The 23,608-nt window shown below is 37.7% G+C and overlaps 1 protein-coding gene across 6 annotated transcripts in view; it reads left to right on the top strand.

Annotated features, from left to right (window-relative positions):
* ptbp3 (polypyrimidine tract binding protein 3) overlaps positions 1–23,608 on the top strand; it is a 55,154-nt gene that overhangs the window by 4,913 nt on the left and 26,633 nt on the right. For 3 of the 6 annotated variants that reach the window (XM_057320441.1, XM_057320442.1, XM_057320446.1), the window contains exon 2: positions 16,691–16,766. In XM_057320441.1, coding sequence (XP_057176424.1) covers positions 16,691–16,766 — 76 coding nt within the window. Of the gene's footprint in view, positions 1–8,884; positions 9,059–16,571; positions 16,606–16,690; positions 16,767–23,608 lie in introns of those variants that run through there. The other 3 variants (XM_057320443.1, XM_057320445.1, XM_057320447.1) reach the window with 3 other exon arrangements.

Genomic DNA, 23,608 nt, shown 5'->3' with positions numbered 1-23,608 from the left:
CTTATTTAACAGATACATAAATAAATTCGCTGTTATGTACCTGCAGCCTGTTCAGGTTTATATGTACAGGAACAAATGTTGCGGTCGAACTCAGCTTTGCTGAATTTCAGATATTATGAATTTCTGCAGAAAGGCGACATATTTCGCCCACTCACATTTCTCCCATATGGACACTGTCCTCATCTCCAGACATACTCTGTTCTTCTCCTTCTTAAATGGTGCTGCATATGAACTATACCGGCTTTTGGACTCATAGCAAAATTCTTTAATCATTTATGCACCCTCATGTCATTTCAAATCTGTATTACTTTCTGCAGAAGATGTTTTAAAGAATATTGGCCCCCGTTGACTTCCATTGTATGGACACAAAACCACTAAGACATTTCTCAAAATATCTTCTTTTGTGTCATACACAGGTTTTGAACGACATAAATCATTAGAGGAATTATATTTTTGAGTGAAATTACTTACCAGTTGTTTTTTCAAAGATGCTTAAAAGGTTCTTCACAGCGATAGCAGAATATAGAAGAACCATTTTTGGTTCCTCAAAGAACCATTTAGTCAAAGGTTCTTTAAAGAACCATCACTTTCTTACCTTTTTATAGTCTGAAGGACCTTTTTCGCCACAAAGAATTTTTTGTGAAACAGAAATGTTCTTCGGATGTCTCCTTGTGAACCATTTAGACAAAAAAAGGTTCTTCTATGGCATCGAGAAAGCACATTAATTTTTAAGAGTGCGTATGATCCTATTCTTTTGAGCATGTTTGCTACTCTAAAAATCAGTTGGATGTCTTTAATGTTTAGCTGAAGGAGCAGTTTAATAGGAACTTCTGCAATCTTGGCAAAGAGCTTGGAAACGGAGCCGATAGCCTAGTGGGCAGTGCTCCGACATGTGGCGTGGTTGCGCATCGGGCGACCCGGGTTCGATTCCCGTCTCGTGGTCCTTTCCGAACCCACCCCCTTCTCTCTCCCACTTTGCTTCCTGTCCTCTCTAACAATGGCTGTACAATTAAAGGCAAAAATGCCCCAAAAAAATCTTAAAAAAAACAAAAAAAAGAGCTTGGGAATGAGTTTTATGAGGTCTGATGCGTTTTTTCCAAACAAGAGTTTTGTACATGAGGCAGGCACAAACGTCAAGAATACACATCATTGTGTTTTTATTGTGTGAGCATTGTTTGCAAAGGCTAGTATCAATATCTCGTTTAGCATCGCTCTAATATCAATGAAAGCTCCACACACTTTATCTCAGAAAGTTTGGTTCAGTGTTGTTGATGTTGAGAAGCTTTTACATGGTTGTCCAGTGTCAGAGGAAACTGTTCACTACTTCCTTGTTTTCATACATTGCACTTCCTGCTGTACCCTGCAGGATGAGGAGCTCAAAGACAAAATGTGCCTATGCCATTCTCTGCACTTTTTATTGAAATTTCAATCGCTCATCCTTAACTCCAAATAATTACTACATTATTCCAGTAAAAAACTGTCGAATGTGTTTTCCCGATGTTTCGTTTTGAAACAAGTTTCAAATTCAGAAAGTCACTTTATGATTGGAAAATGTAAATATTGCCCTATATGTTTTTATTAAATAGAGAAATGAATGAGTGAATTACAAGTTACATTTTGCCCATTGACTTTTTACTATACTCTTGACATCCAAATAATTTTTTTTTCTGAGTTTGCTCTTAGAAACTTTTCCCTATAAAGACATTTCTAAAAGTTCTGTATTAGTTCACCCGGAAATAAAACTTCTCATCATTTCCTCAACCTCATGTCATTCCACATATGAATTTCTTACTTCCATGAAAAACTAAAGGAGAAATTTTGATAAATGTTGCAGGTGTATTCAGTAATGCACAAAAATGAATTCTTCAGCCTGTTAGACGCTCTGTTGTAAGGTCTTGTAATAGAACGTCTTTCTTTCCATCCATCCATCCGTAGGATCAGAGCAAGAGATGTTGTTGAAGTGTGGTGAAATCCTGTCATTTATCATCTTCCTCACAGAGCTCGCTTCCCGCCGGGCGCTGAGATATACAGATCGTACTCCTGCCTGTTTAAGTGCATTTCGCCCTTTTGCCTAGGGAAATTAAACAGTCACGTGACTACGCATTCAGCGTTCAGCAGATTCAGTTGAAAGGTGAAGCACTTTACATTATCCAAACAGCTGATCTATGATGGATGAGTAAGTGTGTTTGCTTTATTAGGCTTAGCCGCACTGTTCAATATATCATGAGTGAAATAAATTGCAGTGGAAACTGACGCCTCTTTATTCATACAGTGGTAGGAAAGGGAAGATGTTTTCAACTTGTTTACATGCAGGTTAAATCGGGTAGTTTGCATGAACATTTTGTTTTTGTTGATACATGTGACCCTGTCTGTGAAATCAGGCTAAAGTATTAAAGGGATAGTTCACCCAAAATGAAAATTCTGTCATTATTATTTACTCACTCTCTTGTCATTTCAAACCTGTTTGGCTTTCTTTCTTGTGCAGAACACAAAGAAGATATTTTGAAGAATGTGGGTAACCGAACCACAGCGGTACCCATTCACTTCTATTGTATGGACACAAAACCAATGCAAGTCAATGGTTACCGCCGTTATTTGGTTACCAACATTCTACAAAATATCGAAAAATATTCAAATGACATAAAAATTGACAAACACAAAAGTTTGTGGGTTGTAAATTGCAAACCACAGAAATTGTCACATTCGATTCAATGTAAGAATGCATTTATAAGTAAAACGCATTGTGTTGCTATACACAGATGTTCTTTCCACTCGTGTTGCTACTTCGTTTTAAAAACAGTGGGTGAAACAACAGTCGCATTGCATTGTGGGATACAGTACTGTATTCCTCGCAGTGCGCTCCGTTGTATATTGAAGCTCTTGGCAAATATAGTTGTTTACATGCATACCGCAAATTTGCATACATGTGCACCGCACACATACTACAGGAATTAATAGTATGGTATGCTATTGTGAACACAGCCAACTGAAGAGCTGCTTAGGAGTGAAGCCGGAGTACAGAATGTGGTGAACACAACCTCGCTGTAAATTACAGGGAGGATTTAGAGGGGCCAGCCAAGCCGGACACACCCCTCATCTCCCCCTCTGTGCAAATCCTTACAAGCCTGGCGAACTCAGTCAGAACAGATGCTGTTTGGTTAACCAGAGCATAACGTATGAAGCCTCTAACAGCTACGCCCAAATAGACCAGAGCTTTAACTTTAATGTATCAATATATCATTATTCACGTGCATCCAATATGAAAAAGTCACATAATGGTTCAGCCAGAAAAAGAATATCTTATCAAATACTAAACTGTCTTGAATGATGGTGGGAAAATCCCAAATGCCTAGTTTTTTCTCCATTTTTGGCAGCGCCGTAGAGCTACTGCCCTCTTTTCGATCGTGCCAAGCCTACATGCCATTAACTGGGAGAGATGCCGTCCCTGGGAAGTTTTCAAATCGCAGTCCAAAAAACACTGATTTGTAGAATAAAAAAAAAACGGCAAAGCAATTGACACAATAATAGTTGCCATAACCTGCTAGCAACCACTTAGCAAAATTTTTAGCCACACTAGCAAGCGCTTAGCAATGCCCTATCAAACACCTGCACCACTTGGTGACTTTTGCACCCCTCTTACTTGTTTGCCTCTTGACTGTTTCATTTAGTGTTGGACTAATTCTGTGAAGAATGCATGCCACAATCACATGACAGGGACATCATGTTATTGCTTTTACGCCTCACAGTCATTAGAGCCGAAACGTACTGTGTGACTTGAGGCTTTGCATTAGCATGTTTTGGAAAACAGCTAGGCTTGTTTATGTGAGATACATTTATTTTATTTTGTTAGCCAGCGAGTAACTACACCTGTTAGCGCTTTGCTAACATGCCCTTCTGCATATAATGTAATAGTTAACCAACAACATCTACTTTGCAAGACTACAACTGCATTGAAGCTACTGTCAAACAACCTTTGCAGCGACCCGTCGAAATAAAAGTCCGTTATTACTTTAATAAGTTGTAACACCCACATTTTACCACACCATCCCCTTAATTATTTTATATAATTCGACCACTTAGTATATTATTTACTCTAGTAAATGGCAGTTAATGTGCTAGTTAAATTATAAAAATAGTACTTAAATTTAAGTAGACCTTGAAAAACAAAAGAAAATGGTTTATTAACATAGTTAAGGACATTATACCCTATTTTTACAGATTGTTTATTTGGTTCAAAGTATCCACTGTATAAATACTATAGATTCAAGTATTTTTTCATGTGGGCAAATATTTTACTTACTATTGTACAGTAAAAGATGGAAAACACAGAATCCAAGAAAATAAAAACTTAAAAACATGGAATTTGGGAAAAAGTGCCCTACATATTGACTATTACAGTTTGATGCTTCACGGTGCGCGAAGACATTCCCCGGCGCGTGAAGTTTTTATTTACGTGAGTAATGCAATAAACATATAATCCCGCAAGTAATATAGAGCGAGGAATGCTATGCTTCGCATTTGGTGTGAACACACAGTACAGTTAGGGGCGGTTTCCCGAACAGGGCTTAAAACTAGTCCTAGGCTAAAATAAATGTCAGAGGAGTCCAAACTGAAAACAACTTGCAGTGACATATCTTAAAATACATCAGTGCCATTGTGTTGTCTAAAAATGAACGAAAGTTATGTTTTTTGTAAGGCATGTTTGTAAAAACTACTTAAATGTCCTAATTTAACTCAGCCTTTAGTCCTGGTTTAAACTAATCCCTGTCCGGGAAACCGCGCCGTAAAGTGGGATTTTACAAATATCTGATCACGTAGATCACACCTTTCGTCAACAAGGCGTTCATTTTGTATAATTTCTATCTATAGCTAAGTTTAGCTAAACTAAGTACTGTATTTGTCTTGGCAAACACCACTAAAAGAAAAATGTAGGTAAGCAGACATTGTTATTTTTAGTCGTGCCCAGAAAGGCTTGGCTGTGAAGGCTATATTCTAAAGATAAAAGATATGGCGGCTTTATGTTTGTGTGTTTTGTTTGCTCAGCAGTATTACAGGAAAAGCAACTTTCACTTCAGCATTGCAGCAAGACTGCAATTCTCTCCACGCTATTTGACAATCCAAAAACAAGACATGTATAAAGAGGTCTCCGCATATCACCCAGGTTTCTTTATGCTTTCATTACAAAATTCTGCCGTTCAGATGTTGGTTATCTGGTTGCAGTGAACTGATGTTGACATGCGCTCCAGCATCAGGGTCAGTTCATAACTGACAGGACATCTTACTGTTCTCTGCTTCTACCCCACACAGACACTGCAGCTCAGGTGAAAGGCATGCTGGGTTTGATAGGATCATATGACCGCTCCTATCTGACCTGACAGTCAGCTTGGCTGGTTTTAGTTCTCCACTCTTTATTACCTCCCTACAATATTAAAGGGAAATGGACACCGGTCTGGCTCTCCCCTCAGTAACATGAGTTCGCAGTTCCTCTCTCTTATTTGTCTTGCTGTTATCTGTTCTGTTTTATATTTGCTAGGGAGACCGAGGTTTTATCTGAGCGTAAACTCAACAGGTGCGAGTTTGATTGATTCTGTCAGCTTTTTCTTGGGTGCATCTCATGAAAATGTGTCCAGCACATAAGAAAAAAATATTCTTTTTAAAACGTCTGAATGTTTTCTCTTTGACATCAATGAGATAAATTGAAGAGAATACAGCAACTTTTGCTTCAGTGTCCTGCGTCTCAGATACAGCATTTGTCTTGAGAAAAAGTGCAAGAAGATATTTTGAAGAATGTTAGCAACTGGCACCATTCACTTGCATTGGTTTTGTGTTCATACAATAGAAGTGAATAGGTGCCGACGCTGTCAGGTTACCAACTTTCTTCAAAATATCTTCTTTTGTGTTCTGCGGCAGAAAGAAAGTCATACAGGTTTGAAATGACAAGAGGGTGAGTAAATGATGACAGAATTATCGTTTTTGGTAGGAAAGAAAACTGCTCTTCAAACCCTTTCATAGGGTCTTTAATTGTCATTGAAATAGTAGCGCGATGCAAAATATCTTACTGGTCCAAAAACAGGCTTCATTTTCATTATGCAAATATAATTTCTTTATTTTGACTCGAACATGTCCCTGACAGTTTTCATAAGATTCATCCTTGTGTTGTTATAGCTGCAGATATGGAGAACCGTGTACTCATTAACTGGTGTTGATGAACTCTTCCTGTTTTCTGTGAGCTAACAGCTAACAGCATCTGAGGTGTGAATGTAGACGGGATCATATTCCAAACCATCCACACAACACAAACTACCAAAAAGCTTGAACCTCTGGACTTTTTCTTAGTGCATTACAGCTGTCAGGCCACTTGTGATGTTTGTGTCCGATGCGGAGCTGTCATGTCAATAAGGAAGTCCAGCCCTTCCCTTCTTCACTGGAGCTTTTCCATTGCCCCCCAGCAATGGAAAAGGCAAGCAGGGGGCAGATTTTAGGGTGGTATTGGAATTGTATAAAAAGGATCAAAACAAGCGTGTCTGAGCTGCACTCTTGAAACAAGAAGCATGCTATGCTTGTGTTGACTTGATTTCTGCCTCTCTCTTTTTTTTTGGAAGGATTGTTGAATTATTCTGGAGCTGGGTGGGTTTTCTTGAGAATGTGAAAATTAGCTGTGAGATTTACATGAGATATGTCAGACTCGGCGTGTGGTGGTAAATGTTAACGTGTTGGCATATAGCAGGGTTGAAGATTTTTTTTCATATTTAAATGAAGGTAAAATCCTTATTGCCTGACATTAGTAACACCAAGATGGTATTTTGGTTCATGTTGGTTAATGGAAGTTTCTGAACTTTTCTCTTTTTAATTATTTTGTTGATGGTGTTGAGTTGACTTATACGAAGTTTCCGCATTTTCATTGTAGTATAAGACAGTTGCTATATAGTAAATTGCTGTAGGCTAGCTAAGGAAGAGCTGAGTAGTAATTTCCACTTTTATACTGTGCTGTTTGTTAAATGGTTTCTTTAAATGCCCACAGTCATCTGCGGGTCTGCTATATGTTATAAACTGTAATACATGTTACCTGTTATGAAATCCTCTTTTTCTCATCAGCTGTTTACATTTACGTAGTGCCCGTGGCTCTTTCAACAGCGCTAGTTAATTGGAATGCTCTGTTTGTCCAGTCGTATCCGGTTACTGGTGAGGGGGGCACATCTCAATAATAGATATCATAGACAATGGAACTGACACACACACTGGCCTTCATCTCACTCTGCTAGATTTGTTTAACCATACAATTCAGTATAAAAGCATTAAATATGCACTATTCAGTTACAAAAACATACACCGTAGGACTTTTTTTTACGTAAATGAATCAATCTATTAGAAATTTCTCTTCATTTTTTATAGAAATTGAGTAAAAGGAAGCATCCTGGGATTTGTTTCGCTGAACCACCACACCCTCAGTGACGGAAGACGCATTGTCGATTCGATACACTGAGCGAATGTTGCAATAAACTGATTAGGAAAAAACGAATTCACATTTTTTATCTTGTCATAGATATGAAATAGTAGCCTAGTATGCAAAGTTAAAGGGGTCATATGGCGCAAACACGTGTTTTTCTGTGTCTTTGGTGTGTTATAAGTTGCCCATGCATGTATTAGACACGTAAAATTGCAAAGATTAAAGTGTCAGAACAGAAGATGCATTCTATCTAAAAGCGAACGCTCACCCAGACCTGCCTGAAACACCTCGTGTAACCACACCCCCACAAATCTACGTCAGTTCGTGGTATGATTTGACTAAGACCGCCCAAATGTATACGCAAGTAAGGTGGGCGTACCTGTCAGTACAATTGCTTTGGAACCTGATATTCCAAATAGGGTAAGAGGCGTTACATTTCCGTCACACGCTTGCAGTATTCGACCAATCACCACGCACTGGTTAATTGGCCAATCATAGCACACCTCGCTTTTCAGAGCGATGAGCTTTGTAAAAAATCCACGCGTTTCAGAGAGGCGGTGCAAAGAGATACAAAAATGCACGGTAGGTGGAAAATACAACGTTTGAACCTTAAATCGTGTATACACATTGCATTACATCTAAAACACAATATTCGTTTTAGCAGTGTCATATGACCCCTTTAATTGTATGTAAGGTGATGTACTGGGATGGAATGCCAGGTTAGGATGAGACCACAGAAGTTGAGGAGCCGTCAGATAAATAAAAAAAGGAAACTTGCTGGGTGCTCTTTAAATGTGATATACGTACCAATAGCCCAAATGTATTTCCCGTGGTTAAATTGTGCTTTTTTGCGGTAGTTCTTAGTACGTCATAGGTCAAGCGTAGAGCGCTGCGCATGCGTTGACGAGTGAGCACTGCGTCCCGTATTAACGCCACTTTGCCGCTTAAAATGCCGTTAAAACGTTATGCGAAGCTTGCCATGTTACAAGTAGACGACTTGTAGCTGCTTCGTTGGTTATAATTTAAGCAGTTTTGCCTCGCTCGTTTGCAGTGTGTCAAACAGTCACGGAGCGAACACAAAACCACAGGACAGCTGTTCCCCGCAGACCACAGCGTGCACTCTCTGTTTCTAGGGCAACTCATCAACCTGTTGCTCTCCGTTTCCCTCATTTATTTCTCTCGTACACCTCATGATATGCTAGCGGCCTCTCAACGGTGGCATGGGGCTACGTTGTATGACGACCGCTTGTTTGCCTTCAGTTAATAAATATACATACTTACGTTTTTTATCGTCCTCGTCGACTGCGCATGCGCTTGTTCTCTCGCTCCCTCTTTTTCACACACACGCGCACTCACGCACGCACATTAAACAACCCCTCCCTTCACGTGGTTCATCTTTCCTTCTGTCCTCTCCTGTCTCCCGACCATCACTATTCTCTGAGCTCCGTCTGTTTCACTTTTCTCTTCATCCTACACGCGCTTCTGTCACTCTCCTCCTCCTCATCGGCCCGTCTCCCTCTCTTTCTGTCACTCTTTCATTCTCTCTCTCTCTTTGCCTTCAGCCGCTTGTAACACCGGAGAATAATCTGACATGCTGGAGATGAGTTTGAGGTACAGTTTTGCTCGTGTTGTTTCTTCGTTTCATGAGAAACTATCGTGTTTTAGGAATGACTTGAAGTGCGTTGGAATAATGTCGTGTCCGTGCACAAATTGGGTAATTTTAGATCGTGTAAAGTATGCTTGGAGAACGACTTATTTGATGTCATTTTGACTATGATATCAGATATGATCACTTATGTTATTAAACAATGTATATACTGTACGTTTGCATAATGTATTTGAGCAGATTTTATTGAAGCTATGCATTAACTATTTGAACAGGATTGTTCCTGTTGAAAACATTTCTCCCACCAATTGAACTCTGTAACGTTATAGAAAAATGTGATTACAAAAACATGTTAGGAGATGATGTTACTCAACTGCAGAATAAATAAATGAGCAGTTTGAGCTGTTTTGTTTAGCCTTTCTGCTTTGTTGCACCGTGAAGTCCATCTGTTGATGAAATCCCTTTTGGCAACTGGCTTACTGGTGCATGTGCTTTTATTACACAGAATATGACAACCTCGTATCTAAACGTTTGCTGTGCAACAATTCATGCTGCGATTGTTGATTTATGATGGTTATTGCTTTTTCAATGTGTTTCTGTTGGATTAAACGACAGTGGTAATGTGTGTACAATGAAGTTGTTTCCTGAACATAATGTTCCTGCATAGTGGAAAATACTTGGCGTACTATTTGTAGTCTACAAAAAATGTTTTTGGCTTGATTTTGGACTTAAAATGGTCTGAATATTCACATGTACATCTTTTTAGAACAGTTCACATCTTTAATGTTCTTTGAAGACTCTGGTAGAAAAACACATGTTCACACGCTCGACGTGCACAGCGGGCTCCACTGAAGATAAGAGCAGACGTAGAGAATTAATTCTTCATTGCAGTCAGATGAAATAATTAAACGTGATACGATGGTGCGATGAAGAATGCTGTTTGTTCGAAGTGATCTGGCTCTATAACCTTTATCCCTTTGATCTGATGACACTTTCTCTGCAGAAAAAAAATGTATCTTTGTTTTCACCCTTGTTGTCTTTTAGAATATATACCTTAACATCCTTGAAGAATATACATTTTATCAGAGAATTTTTGTTTTATTGTGTATAATATAATGTGTTGAGTTTTGATTCATTTCATTGAAATGGACCACTCTGAAGGGATTCACAGAACTGAATCAAACCCACAGGCTTTAAAGTCCCCGTGAACCGGAAGTTGCGATCGTTTTTACTTCCGTATTTTGACGCATTTCCGAGTGAAATGGAATTTTAAATGAGAAAAATAGTGGGTGTGGCTTTCGTCTTTCTCTGCGATTTGATTGGATGCATAAAAACAGCCGTTGTAAAAAAACAACAGATTTTAACTAAAGATTATGAGGGCTCACGGTTTTTAAAAAGAGAATGACCCACATTGATAAACTATTTACAATAAACGCTGCAATATTTAATGAAAAAATAGGCATTGTAATTTGTCACTGGGACTTTAACAGCATTTTGCTAGAAGGGCGCTATTAAAGGTATAGTTCTCCCAAAAATGAAAATCGGTCATCATTTACTCACTCTAGTCGTTTCAAACCTGTATGACTTTTATTCTAATGAACAACACAAAAGAAGATATTTTGAAGAATGTCGGTAACCAAACAACAGCATTACCAATTCACTTGCATTGGTTTTGTGTCCGTACCAGTGTTGGGTGTAATTAATGAATATGTAATTAGTAACTAGTAATTAATTACTTTATCAGAGTAACTTGCCCAACACTGGTCCGTTCAATAGCAGTTTATGGGTATCGCCGTTGTTCGATTACCAACATTCTTCAAAATATATTTTATTGTGTTCTGCAAAAGAAAAAAAGTCATACAGGTTTGAAATGACAAGAGAATTTCACTTTTGGGTGTACTATCCCTTTAACATCTGTGTGAATACTGGGATATTATTGCACAAATCTGTATGCTTGCCCCTGCATGCATGACACGTAAATCCAATAACCTCAGTACCCTGGCCATCAAAGAAACATGAAATGGCTGAGGCATTATTCACTCATTGCATAATATCTCCATCAGGAGGTAGATAGTCTGTTGTCTGTCTTGCCCCTTTGATATTTATTTCCAAATTGTTCGCTCCACAGGACAAGACCACCGCATTTACTCCTGCACTCCGACTTGTTTGTTTAGAATCTTTTGCATTGGGAGCTTGATGAAACTAACCAAGATCATTTTAGTCTGGCGTGTATCCAGACAGCCTGTTCTCAGCTCTCAGCGCAACAAATTCACTCTTCGATTCCTCAATTTTGTCTGATGGAAAATGTTATTGTCCGACAATGCCCATTGTAACAAGGCAATTTGGCACAGCGACATGTTGTGGCGAAGCCAGGGGAAACGGATGGCTCGAGTCTCGGAGATATTGATTTGTTTGATGTCAGGTTTATAATATTTGTGTCTTTTCAGGGAAGTGGTAGATTTTCTTTCAGCGGCCGGCACAGGCAGGTATTTACTGCTGTTTGCTGGATCTACAGACCGATGTGTGCAAAATGCCACTGATGATTGATGGACTCGGCATACAGTACTATGGCAAATTAATTGTATTGCAGTTACATTCTTTTTATTTTGGCTGTATTTTTGGGTCACGGCAGTTTAGTGTGGCCAGTTTGTCCCAATATCCTCTTTGGTGGCACCATACTGAATATTACATAAGGTGAAATCTCCCTTTGAACCCCCTCCCTCCAAGTGTTTCCATGGTTATTTTGTTTGCTTTCAACATCAAAAACCAGCGTCTGAGCATCACACAGTGCATATACGATTAGAGCTCCGTCCAGTCATGGGGTTTTAATTTTGGCATTATTATTTTAAAGAATATGTTCTTTCACTTTTACTCGCCTTCATGATGCTCCATACGAGTTTATTTCAGAAAATGCGTTTTGTCAAGTGGAGTGTTCATGCTTTTATTTGCCATATAATGAAAGTAAATGGGCACCGAGGCTCTTGATCTTCCAAAACGACAAACCTTATAAACGTAGTCAATGCAACATTTAAGCAATACAGAAAACAAGATATTTGGAAGAATGTTTGTAACCAAATATTTCAGGGGCACCATTGGCTACTATAGTAGGAAAAATATATAATGGTGCCCCAGAACTGTAGTTTCCCACATTCTTTAAAATATCGTCTTTTGTGTTCAGCAGAACAAAGAAATTTATACAGGTTTAAAATGATAACATCATTTTCATTTTGTGTGAACCACACCTTTAAGAAAAGTCTTAACTTTCGTTTTTAGTCAACACTGTGTTTTTCAGTAATACTCTGCATGTCGAAACAATTGCTTGCTTCCACTTAGAAAAAAATCACTAGATAACCTCCAGCGATGTGCTCCCCAGATTAATGAAGGATGAAAATTGCACTTTTACATTATTAACTTCTTCGTCCCCGACAACCTGATTTCATTTTCTCTGCCCCTGTTAATTACAGAATATCCTCCAGCCAAGCTATTAAATGATCAAACCATTATTAACTATCCTTAAAGTCTCGTCTTCTCAGGCGCTCAGCTTTAAAATGATCATTTAAAATCATATGTTTTCCTGAGAGAGTTTTGCAACTGCAACACGTATTATGAATAACATCCAGCAACAGGTAGCAGCAGCTTTTCTGTTTGCCGGTGCAGAAATAACATCTTCCCTTTCAAGAAAACCTGACGCACATGTGTAATCGCATTTTCATTTGCAGGCACCCAATAAATCTTTTTTTAATGCGATTAGAGAGAGTATAGAAAAGTACAGAATCACATTTACATTGCTATTATGAATATGGCAAATCATTACCATTATTTATTTATTTTTTATTCTTATTAACCTCAATAGATTCTGATTAATATTACACAGCAATTTTGGTAGCAGATTGGCTGCTACCAATCTGATTTAGATTTTTTTAATTACAGTCGTAAAATTGAGGCAAGCTTTTTGAAAATATATTGGCTATAAGTTATTGTTACCCCGCCTGTGAAATTCAGGCTAAGGTCTTATAATTGATATGAAATAATGACCATTAAAGTTTGATGTCATGAATTTATTTTACTATGATTTCAATCCTCGACATGATCTTACTCACTCAATATTAAAGATATCAAAGTTATATTTTCACAGAATATTCTTAACAGTATGTAAAAAACAATAAATCTAATAAAAAAGACGTTAGAAGGATTTAAACACACAGGGTCACATATTTAACAATAAGGTTGCATTCGCTAAATGAACAATGACCAATATAGTTATTTCACATTAGCTAATGGAACCTTATTGTATTTTATATTGTATATTGTCCTCTGTTAAAAAAATCTAGTAAAAAAAGGTAACATTCCTCCAGCTGGGGCGCCCGAAATAAAAAGTAAAGTTGCCGAAACTCTGACAGTTTCTTCTTGTCTCATGTTAATCTTGAGTATCGCACCCTTCAAATATAAGTTTGATCACATTTATAAAAGACGATTATTTCCGAAAACATACAACCTCCTGCACGCGTGCGTAACATTTTAAAATTTAAATTTGAAGTAAAATTTAAGTAAAAATAGATGCAATAAAAATATTTAAATAACAAATTTGCAGTTTATTTCATGAACATTTTTACCACATTTCAAAAATACGTGACAATTCTGTAAAATTACAGTGAAAGACGTACATAAGGATGACCTATTTTATTCCTGTTTTGTTCCTCTGTTCTGCAAAGGACATCCACAACTACAAACAAGACTAAAATATAATTCAATAAATGTTAAAGGTGCTAAAAACAGCCTTCATTGTCTTTAAACAAAAGATTATTTATTGTTTATTTTCTTTGACATTTGGTGAAATTCACCTAACTACTCGTTCTGAATTTGCTTCTCTGATTGACATACACAGGAAGGAACTTTTAATTTAAAAATATCAAATATATATTGAGACTGTTCCTAAAATATCTCTCCTAATACCGGCGGCTGACAAAATATTTATAAAATCTAACCACAAGAACGTTTCATTTTAAACTGGATTATTGACACTATTGAAGGTAAAGTGGCCCACTATTTCTATGAGTGTTGCGTCTGGTTTAATGGAGAGGCTGTAGAGAAAAGAGCTGTGAATGGGTTTAATTGGAATTAGACCTCTCTCTCTTTCTCCCTCTCTTTCTCTGCCCTCGACTAATTAAACTCACTCAACAATAATGGCAGAGCTAGAAAAAGGCACGGTTGAGTTTAGCGTCCGGTGCTGACGTGTAGGGCGGGCTGTTTGACCTGCCCTGGCCCTGGCCCTCTGAGGGCATGTCCAAAGAAACTGCAATTACAGTGCGAGAGCTGACCATCAGTGTACCGTTTCATCATCTTCAGCTCATCTCTACACAAAATGTCACAGGCATTAAGGGCTTAGCTGTAAAGGGTAAAGTGATTCTATCTTTTGTGTTCTTTTTTTGCATATTCATACTCCGCCTGGGCTCATTTGAATTTGGTCTAAAAAAGGAAGACAAGCTTTGTGTTCTTTCCCGGTAGGCTGAGGCAACAACAACGCACCAATAGAGAAACAGCGTGGCGGTAGCTCCACCTGAAGTGAGCTTTCCCTTCCAACAACACCTGGCTGAGATGAATAACACAAAAGCGTGGAGCGAGCGAGGCTGTGATTCAGACAAGCTGTGTCCTCAGCTGAGCTCCATCCGCACGACCCCTCTGAACTCATTTTTCTAAGAGCTACCGACTGCCTGTTCTCTGTTTTATTTGAAACCTGTTCCAGAACATGTTTATGAATTGATCATGATGGTCGACTAGTCATCCTACAGCTGGCTAGTTGTTTAAAAAGGTTAACTTGACCCACATATCACTGCTGTCCTTCTGAAACCTTGTATCTCCATTTTCGTGATTTTTAGTTTTTACCATAAATATTATTAGTCACCCTTTATGTTTGTCGCTGGGTTTTGCAAATATCCAACCAATAAAAAATATCAAAAGTTACAGTGTGTAATCATTTAAAAAGTACAGTGTTTTCCATTTCCTGAAAAATTGCAAATTTGGACATACATGGTTTCAGAAGGACAGCGACGATTTCCATGTTGATATACATGGATTAAGAAAATAACTTCATCTTATCTTAAAAATGATCAAAATCCTTCCAGCTTTAACCTGTGAAATAAAAAACAATCCGCGGCAACAGTTTAAAAGTAGAACTTGAACCTGCATACTTGGCAACCCTGGTTTCTCTGATATTTTGAAGCAGTTAATTTTCACTCATGTTAGTCAATATGTATTGCACTAGAAAGAGTTCTAATTTTGTAACAGTCATTATGACATTTCCACCTTCTCTCAAAATTATTTTTGCGGTCCAATGTTAATGTGATATGGCCGTGATGTCAGAAACGTAATTTCTCTTTTTCTTCTCTTGTTATATGAAATACATTTGTGTAAATTGAATGAGCACATGGCTTGTTATTTTAACCGGATAAAGAATTAGTAACAATTGTAAGACCTGTTTTATTTGATCCAGTTCTAAGCTTCTGAAAAAACTTCTAAAAATAGAAACCGAATTACGAATTACAAAGGTATTCCCAAAGCAGTGAGTGGCTCGCTGAGGAACTAAAACACAAATGGAGACATTTCCTCTAGAGTCTGGCTGTCTGAGTGCCGGATCACGTGCCAGCCATCTTGTGCTTCTGTTCCACCCACCTCACAAACAATTTGCTGCTAATGGATGCATTTGTGTGCTTGTTAGACACTGTTCTCAAGGAATTGAGCTGAACTGCTAAAATTTCCCTCCCAAGCCGAAAACAGTCCCTTAATGTGGCACAGGGGCTTTTGATCGGTTATGCCTAGTTGCCTCACTGGTCCTTGATTTTATTTCATTATGCTTTTTTACACACATAATTTCACCATTTAAGAACGAGAAAAGCAATTGTTTAGTGATGTATGATTTTTGATTTGTTGTTTTGGATTATCAAGGGGATCCAAATGAAGCAAGTTTTTAGTCAATACATCTTTACACCTCATCTGATAGAATATAATAGTGGTTTTGTCAGGCTGTTGCTATGCTCATTGGTTGCCAGGGTGTTGCTATGCACATTCAAGGGTCTAGTGGGTGTTTTTAGGTTATTTGTAGGTGGTTGCAACTTGCTAGGGTGTGCTTGGTGGTTGCTCGGTGATTTATAATTTATGGCTGCAGCCCAAACAAAGCAGAATGAGATATGCACCAAAGTATAATACTTAGCAATAGTAATAGAGATTAGGGGTGTAGTGATAATACAAAATACTGGGTTCACGGTTAAAAGTGTATCACAATTAATCGTAATGTAAAAAAAATGATTCAAATTACATTTTTACATGACAATTTTTAATAAGATTCGTTTTTTGGTAAATCATTGACCATTTGTTTGTATTACGATATGCAATACATTGATATATCATTACACCCCTAATAGAGATGCTCAGGATCAACATGCTCAGATCCTCAGATAAACACTTTTTCATTGATGCACATGTTGATATTCTCACTTACCTTCATGTCTTTTGTATAAACAGGATGTCATCTGCTTTTCAAGGTGACCTCAGAAAGGTGCATAAACTGCATTGCAGCTGATGGATTGTCAGACGTCCTCACTCTTCAATGTGACTGAGACTCTTATCTTTGTGTGTTTTAGTGGGCACCTGGAGAGCCTCCTGTTTCCTCTTCCTCGTGTTGCCATACTACCATGAGCAGTTCCAGTCCATCCACAGGTACTATCTGTTCCTCAACATCACTTTATTATCACACTAGACACTGTGATACTCAATGGACTCTTTTCTTTTTCAATACAATTTTACTGCTCATATTGTGTAGGGTAATTGTTCTTTGTCTTTGTAATTGTTATTCAAACTGAACTTGCTTTGCCCTTGAAATGGGATGTCAGATGACATCACCGAGGCAATGGAGTTTATGCATTTTTGTTACATTAGAATGAAAAGTTATTAGCAAAAATTCAACCATTTCCAGTGGATGAAATGGGCTACAAATGGGGTTTTATATTGACTCAAAAGGTTTTTTTTAAACATTTTGGTATTATGTTGTAAATCAACAGTATTTCGTAATGAATGGCTTTTAAAATACATTCGGTTCCTAAATGCATCTAACAAAGGAACCTTTCATTGCTTTTTTGTTGACCTTATTTAAAGACACTGAAACTGCAATGCACAGTAAGTCATGTGGGATAGTGAGATGGTCGGCTAGCGCGTTCTCTGTTATTTGAGCGGCTGAATGGACAGTCTGCTGGAGCTAAAATGGAGGGTAGAATGAAATGACCCCATCATCTGCTCACCATCTTCTACTCCCCCTGTCTTTTATTTTCACTCTCTCGCTTCCTCTCATCCTCCCTGTGGTAAACAATAATCCTTAATATGTTGTTGTGCTTTTGAAAGGGGGAAACAATGTGGCTATTATTTTCAGAGTTTGAAGAGGAATGACCTGGGAAGCCCTGCGGGCGGCTTGTGTTGATGTGTTCTGCTTCTTGTAAAGGCTCCACTCTGAGTCCCTGAAGAAGCCTAATGTTTCATCAATCTTGTGAAAAAATGGCTAAATGCTTGATTTCAGTATAGTTTCATGCGAAATGTCGTCATATGTTGATCTGCGATTGGAAACATGCTAGTTGCTCATAAGATCAAGGCTTACATGTGTTTGCCTACATTCTTGCAAAGTATTGCTTTCCTTGGCATTTCCTTTGAATCATTGCAGAATTGTCAATATTTTATGATTTATTGTTTGTCTTTGAAACATAAACAGAGGCAAAAGACTTCATTAGATTGTCAGATAAATATACTCACCATTCTACATGGCAAAAAAATATTTTTTACCAAGCATTTTGTCCTGTTTTCTGGTACAAATTTAGAAGAATTCTTAAAATAAGTTACATTTACCTGACAAAGAAAGTGACCCGAGGTATATAGTTTTGTTTTATAAAAGAAAATGCAAGAAATATATTTTTATAGAATTAAATAAACTTGAATTAGGTACTTAAGAAAAGGTAAAACTAAATTCACGTTTATTTTTCTTACCCCATTGGCAGATTTTTTGTTGTTGCTGGTTTTAAACATAAATATTAATAAATGCAACAAGATTAAATAACTTGGGTCACTTTTCTTGTAAAGTAAATGTATCTTCATTTTCTTAGATATTTGTACTAGAAAACAAGACAAAAATGCAAAGAAAAACTGTTTTGCCAAAAACTAGCACTAAGCTAGTTAGTTTTTAACCAGCTCTGTTTTAACCAGTCTCTAACATCCATTTTTTAGGATTTTAAGTATTGACATATTAAGTATTGAATACATTAGCTGAAATATTGTGCCCATGTAGACAGTAGCACCATTATTTACTAAATGTTTGAACCACAAGTCTGCAACTCTCAGTTGCTAACATTAGCGCTAGCTCTGCCATTGAAATATGCTTTACCTTGAGATTGACCTCAGACATATATTTCTGTTATGTAGTCAGATGTATCATTGTTTGGGTTAGTTGACATACGCGAGATGTCCTTCACAGCAGTGGCCTCAGAGTACAACACAAAGCTATGAAAGCCATAACAAAGCTAACCCTCCTGATAGCCCAATGAAGCGTTTTGCCGCTACAAATCATTAATCGAGCAGTGATAATCAAACTAAAGGGCATGTTCATTCTTGCCTGACTACTTTTGCTAAAAATAAACTAAAAACGTCATGTTGTTTAATTAAAGACAAGTCACATGTGGGCAATATACAGTATATACAGCCGCAGAAAAAATTAAGGGACAATTCCCCCCAAAAATTTAATCAGCATTTCTAGATGAATTGTGGTCATTGCAGTCCTCAGGAGTGACATAACATCATCCAACAGCAATGTGAAAGACTGATAGCATGACAAAACATGAAAACTGTGACAAAAATCAAGGTTACCACAATGTTTTTTACTTTACATGTACAAATATGACTGTTTTCTTTGCAGTATTTGAGGTCTGAAAAAACACAGAGCATCTTTTGTGTTATTTTTGACCTGTTTCTCCAGTTTTCATTTTCTCAAAGTAAATACAAATAGAAACAATATTTTTATTTGAAATTTGGTAGAAATATTGGTAGTAGTTCACAGAATGAAACAAAAATTATAATTTTACCTAAACACATACCTATAAGTAGTAAATTCAGAAAAACTGACAAAGTTTTGAAATGGTTTCTTATTTTTTTCACGTGGCTGTGTGTGGACACAGTAGTGGCCAGAAAAGCATATTTGTACAATATTCGCTTTTCAAAATATGAGGTGTATGGTATTAAATGAAGAAAACACTAAAGTTTTAAGTTATATAGGACAAAATTAGTACTGTAAAATTATTATAGCATTTGGGGAATTTGGATTTAATTTGAATATACAAAAAATGCACACAATAAACAAGCAAACATTAACTACAATTGTATCTTTATACCTCTTATGTGTAGTCATTCTCTTGAGCTATATCTTTATAAACTGCGCATGTGTTATGTGTAATTTTGCCAAGCCTCCTTAAATTCTTCTCAAAGCTGAGCTTTAGTTTACACTCCAAGTTCAACATAAACTTATTAACATGCATACAAAGTTTTGAATACATTCTTAATAATACATTTGAATAAAAACTAAAGCTAAGATGTCAGTTTTTCAAAGTTCGACATCACTACAGGGCAGGACTGTATGGCACATTGTATACGTCACAGGAACACCTGCTCAGTGACTCAAATGAACTGATTCATTTACATGAACAGTCTGTTCCACAAATATGAATCAAACTGCCCAGTATCGGATGCAAATAAATCCTGACAAATATATTTATTAAATAATCAGACGATATTTGGCCATTTTGAGATTGTTACTATCATCCGGTAACTGTGTGCCTTCTGTGAATTTTTAAATATCGTGTGTGCCGCTTTTCCATGCAGATGCTGGCATCATTCTTAAAAAACCTTTTGTTATTAAAAAACGTGCATTTTAAAAAGAGAAAACGTTTTTGGGACACTATAGGGCCTTTTATCTCAAGAGCGCGCAGGACCGGTGCCTTTTTTCCCATGAGAAACAAGCCTTGTGTTCCACCACATCAAGCAGATGAGGGCCCAAAGGCTCCGAGTCGTTCCACCTTGGTGAATATATGCACACTTGATTGCGGTCTACTGGGACCACTCTGCCAGAACAATACAACAACATTTCTGGCCCAGCAAACCTGACACACTCGCTCTTCCCCCAGGCAAAGTTGACAGTAAAGCCACTAACCATGAGTTAAAGTGATAGTTTACCCCAAAATTCTGTCATCATTTACTGACCTTTTGTCATTTCTAACCTGTATGACTTCCTTCCTTCCTTCCGCAGAACACAAAAGAAGATATTTTGAAAAATGTTGTTAACTGGACCCCATTCACTTGCATTGGTTTTGTGTCCATACAATAGAAGTGAATGGGGTCCAGAGCTGTTCGGTTACCAACTTTCTTCAAAATATCTTCTTTTGTGTTCTGCGGAAGAAAGAAAGTCATACTGGTTTGAAATGACAAGAGGGTGACTAAACGATGACAGAATTTTCATTTTTGGGTGAACTATCCCTTTAAACCTGATCAGGTGTTACTGACTCTGGGGTCTGTGTGTTACCCAGCCTTGATCAAACATTTTTAGGTCTGTTTTTTTACCATAGTACAGGATGGTAAAAACTTCTTAAAGTGGATAAAAGTAAAGCAACTAGCACGTGGAGGACATAGGTACAGTGAAGGACGGAATTCCAGGAATGCCTGATGGGAATTGTTGATGGGAAGTCACAGCGTTCCGTGACTTCTGTGGTGTCCTAGCAACAGTTTTACTGTAGCAGGGTTTTACAGTGCATCCCTGAATAAACTGTGGCAGCGAGGAAAAGATTCTTCTCTTGTCTCTCGGGTGATGCTTAGACAAATATCACAGAAGACCAAGCGTCCTCTAAACAGATAATGCTGCAGAAATACCGCGAGCTGTTTTGGCTTGGCTTGGATGAAACGTATGCTCAGTATTTGCCTGCTGTATTGAAGCTGTTGGTATTGTTTAATGACAAGTCTTTAGTCAAATTCTTTATCCATCCTAGCTCTAGATTTAGCTCTGGGTAGTTGTTTTAGGTTTTGGTGTTTTACTGCGTCTGGCTTGTCTAATGAAACAGAACATTAAAATGTGGCTTTAAAGGGATAGTTCACCCAAAAATAAAAATCGCATCATATTTATTCACCCTCATGTCATTCAAAACCTGTATATGACTTTCTTCTGTGAAACACAAAAGAAGATATTTTAAGGAAAGGTCCCCCCAATGGGGGTCAGTGCGGTTTGGTTACCCTTGTATTAAACTAACCATATGGTCTATTTTTACACAACACAGAGCATTTTTAACTTCCAATAATGATTTAAAAACATGTTTAAAGCCTTAACAGATCAGTACGGCATGAGATGTACGTAATATATATATTTGTTATATTTTATTCAAGTATATACCGTACAATGAACAAAAAATATATTACGCTTTACAATTATGTTTTCATAAATGCCAGTTATCGTGAAGTGTTACAGTACCTATACGTTTTTTTTCCAGTAATTCGCAACAGAGGAAGTATTTAAACCCTTCGTATGCCTAATGTTGTAAAAAAGCTTTTTCATGGCTGGTGTTCAGATATGGCCAGTCCATTTCCAAGGTCCTTTTTACTCATTTCCTCTTGGAAAGCCTGTGGCACATTTGATACAGGGATGGTTCCTCTAATCACATTAAACACACAATAAGATTTGTTAACGGCACAATGAGATGAATCGCCGTGGCGGAGCCAGATGCCTCGATAGGTCATGTGTATGGTCACCATGGTAACGCAGGGTCATTGGAATAGTGGGCCAATCATCTTCCTGTTCCCCTGGTCGCTGCGATGCGGTGAGATGCCTGTCTCCAGGCCACGAAAGGGTCTCCTCCGTGCGTCATGAAAATAATTCACGGGTGGCTTTCAGTGGTACGACAGCGAAATGTATTGAAGGTTACAGAAATGTGAGCTGTTTGTAGCATGTGCTAAAGTACCATAACTGAGCTAAATCTAACTTATACATTTTCAATTCTGTAAAGAATTGGAGGCTACACGCTATACAAAAACTGTGAAATGAAAACCCTGCTTTTCTATATCAGCATTTGCTCTGTCTTTATGCAGAATAGGAGAATAACAGGAATCATTTCTGCATGTTCTGTAAAGGGATAATCTAGTTTCGCTTTTCAGCTTGTTAGATCTCTGCATGTGGTGGGCTACTGCCTCAGCCTGCATCGAGTTATTCCAGGAGGAGGTTTTGTGCGATAACCGTAGATGCCTTGCAGATGCAAGCTTGTTTTTCTTTATCCATTGATTTTGTTTGAGTCTGGATGCAGGGTCTGGATAAAGCAGACATCATTAGTATTAAATGAGGATTTGGATGTGTAGCAGTCAGACTGAGCCAGAATAGAGAGGATGCAACTCGAAGACTGATCATATTTTTGGCTTCATTTGTGCATCAGACAGTCTCAGAAACGGGAAGCATTCAGTGTGCGTGTACTGTAAAAATGCTTTAAACCATAAAAATGCTTTAAACCATGAGGCACGGATAGTTAATTGTTAGTGTTGTTTTGTTTTGTGAAGTGGTAAGCCCTTTCATGATGTCATGGAAGAATCCAGGGAAGAACCTCCTTGTTCATTTGCATGCTTTAAACTTACAATATTCCTGTTTGCTGAAACCAGCTTACAGACTGTGTAGTAAAAGAAAGGGGTCGCTCATTAAAGTCACCCTCACAGGTCGGAGTGTTGCATGGTACCTGTTGCTTTGATGGGGTGTGTTTTTACTTCAGACTTTTTTTTAATTTAGTGAATAATAGGTTGATACTGTCATTTTGACAGCTAATGCAAAACTACACACTAAATGCATGAGACTGGTTGTCTGGTCACATGAGTGCTTCCTTTTTTGGTGCTATAATTGCATCTTTAATAGGATGAGCAGTGAAAGTAGGTATCCATGTGCTAAGCTGTAATGGGATGGTCTAGTTTCTCAAAGTTTTGATCTATTTCTATTTTTATGTATAACAATTTTATTGCTGTGAAAATATTACTTTTATTATTGATGTAGCAGAGTTTTGATAAAATGAAATATCACTTGAGTAGCCTGTTCCCGCTCTGCGTTTGTGCTGTTTCTGTTATGCGTGACTTACGATCTTACGAAAGTGATTAATAAGTGATTAGGCAAAACAATATTAAAATTGCACAAGACTTAATGTAAATATATATATATATATATATATATATATATATTAGGGATGCCACAATACTCAATATAATATTGAACCGTTTGGTACGACTTCCACGGTTCAATACGTGTAAGTGAATTGCGGTTTTGCGTTTAAATTTTTCCGTGCGCTTAATTACACTGTGAACTGGCTCTGTCCATGTTTGTCTGTATGCTGATAGATAAACGCATCCCCACGAGTAATATCTAATAACGAGTGGTGGTCGGGCGGTGAAGAAAGACTGCCTGCAACACGAGAAGCAATGTGCTGTTGAATATAATGCTGACGAACAGAAGCGCGCTGGCT

This window comes from Triplophysa rosa, linkage group LG22 (assembly GCF_024868665.1).
Source record: "Triplophysa rosa linkage group LG22, Trosa_1v2, whole genome shotgun sequence".
Taxonomy (NCBI): domain Eukaryota; kingdom Metazoa; phylum Chordata; class Actinopteri; order Cypriniformes; family Nemacheilidae; genus Triplophysa; species Triplophysa rosa.
Note: the sequence above shows the minus strand (reverse complement) of the source record. Positions and strands in the feature narration are given on the sequence as shown.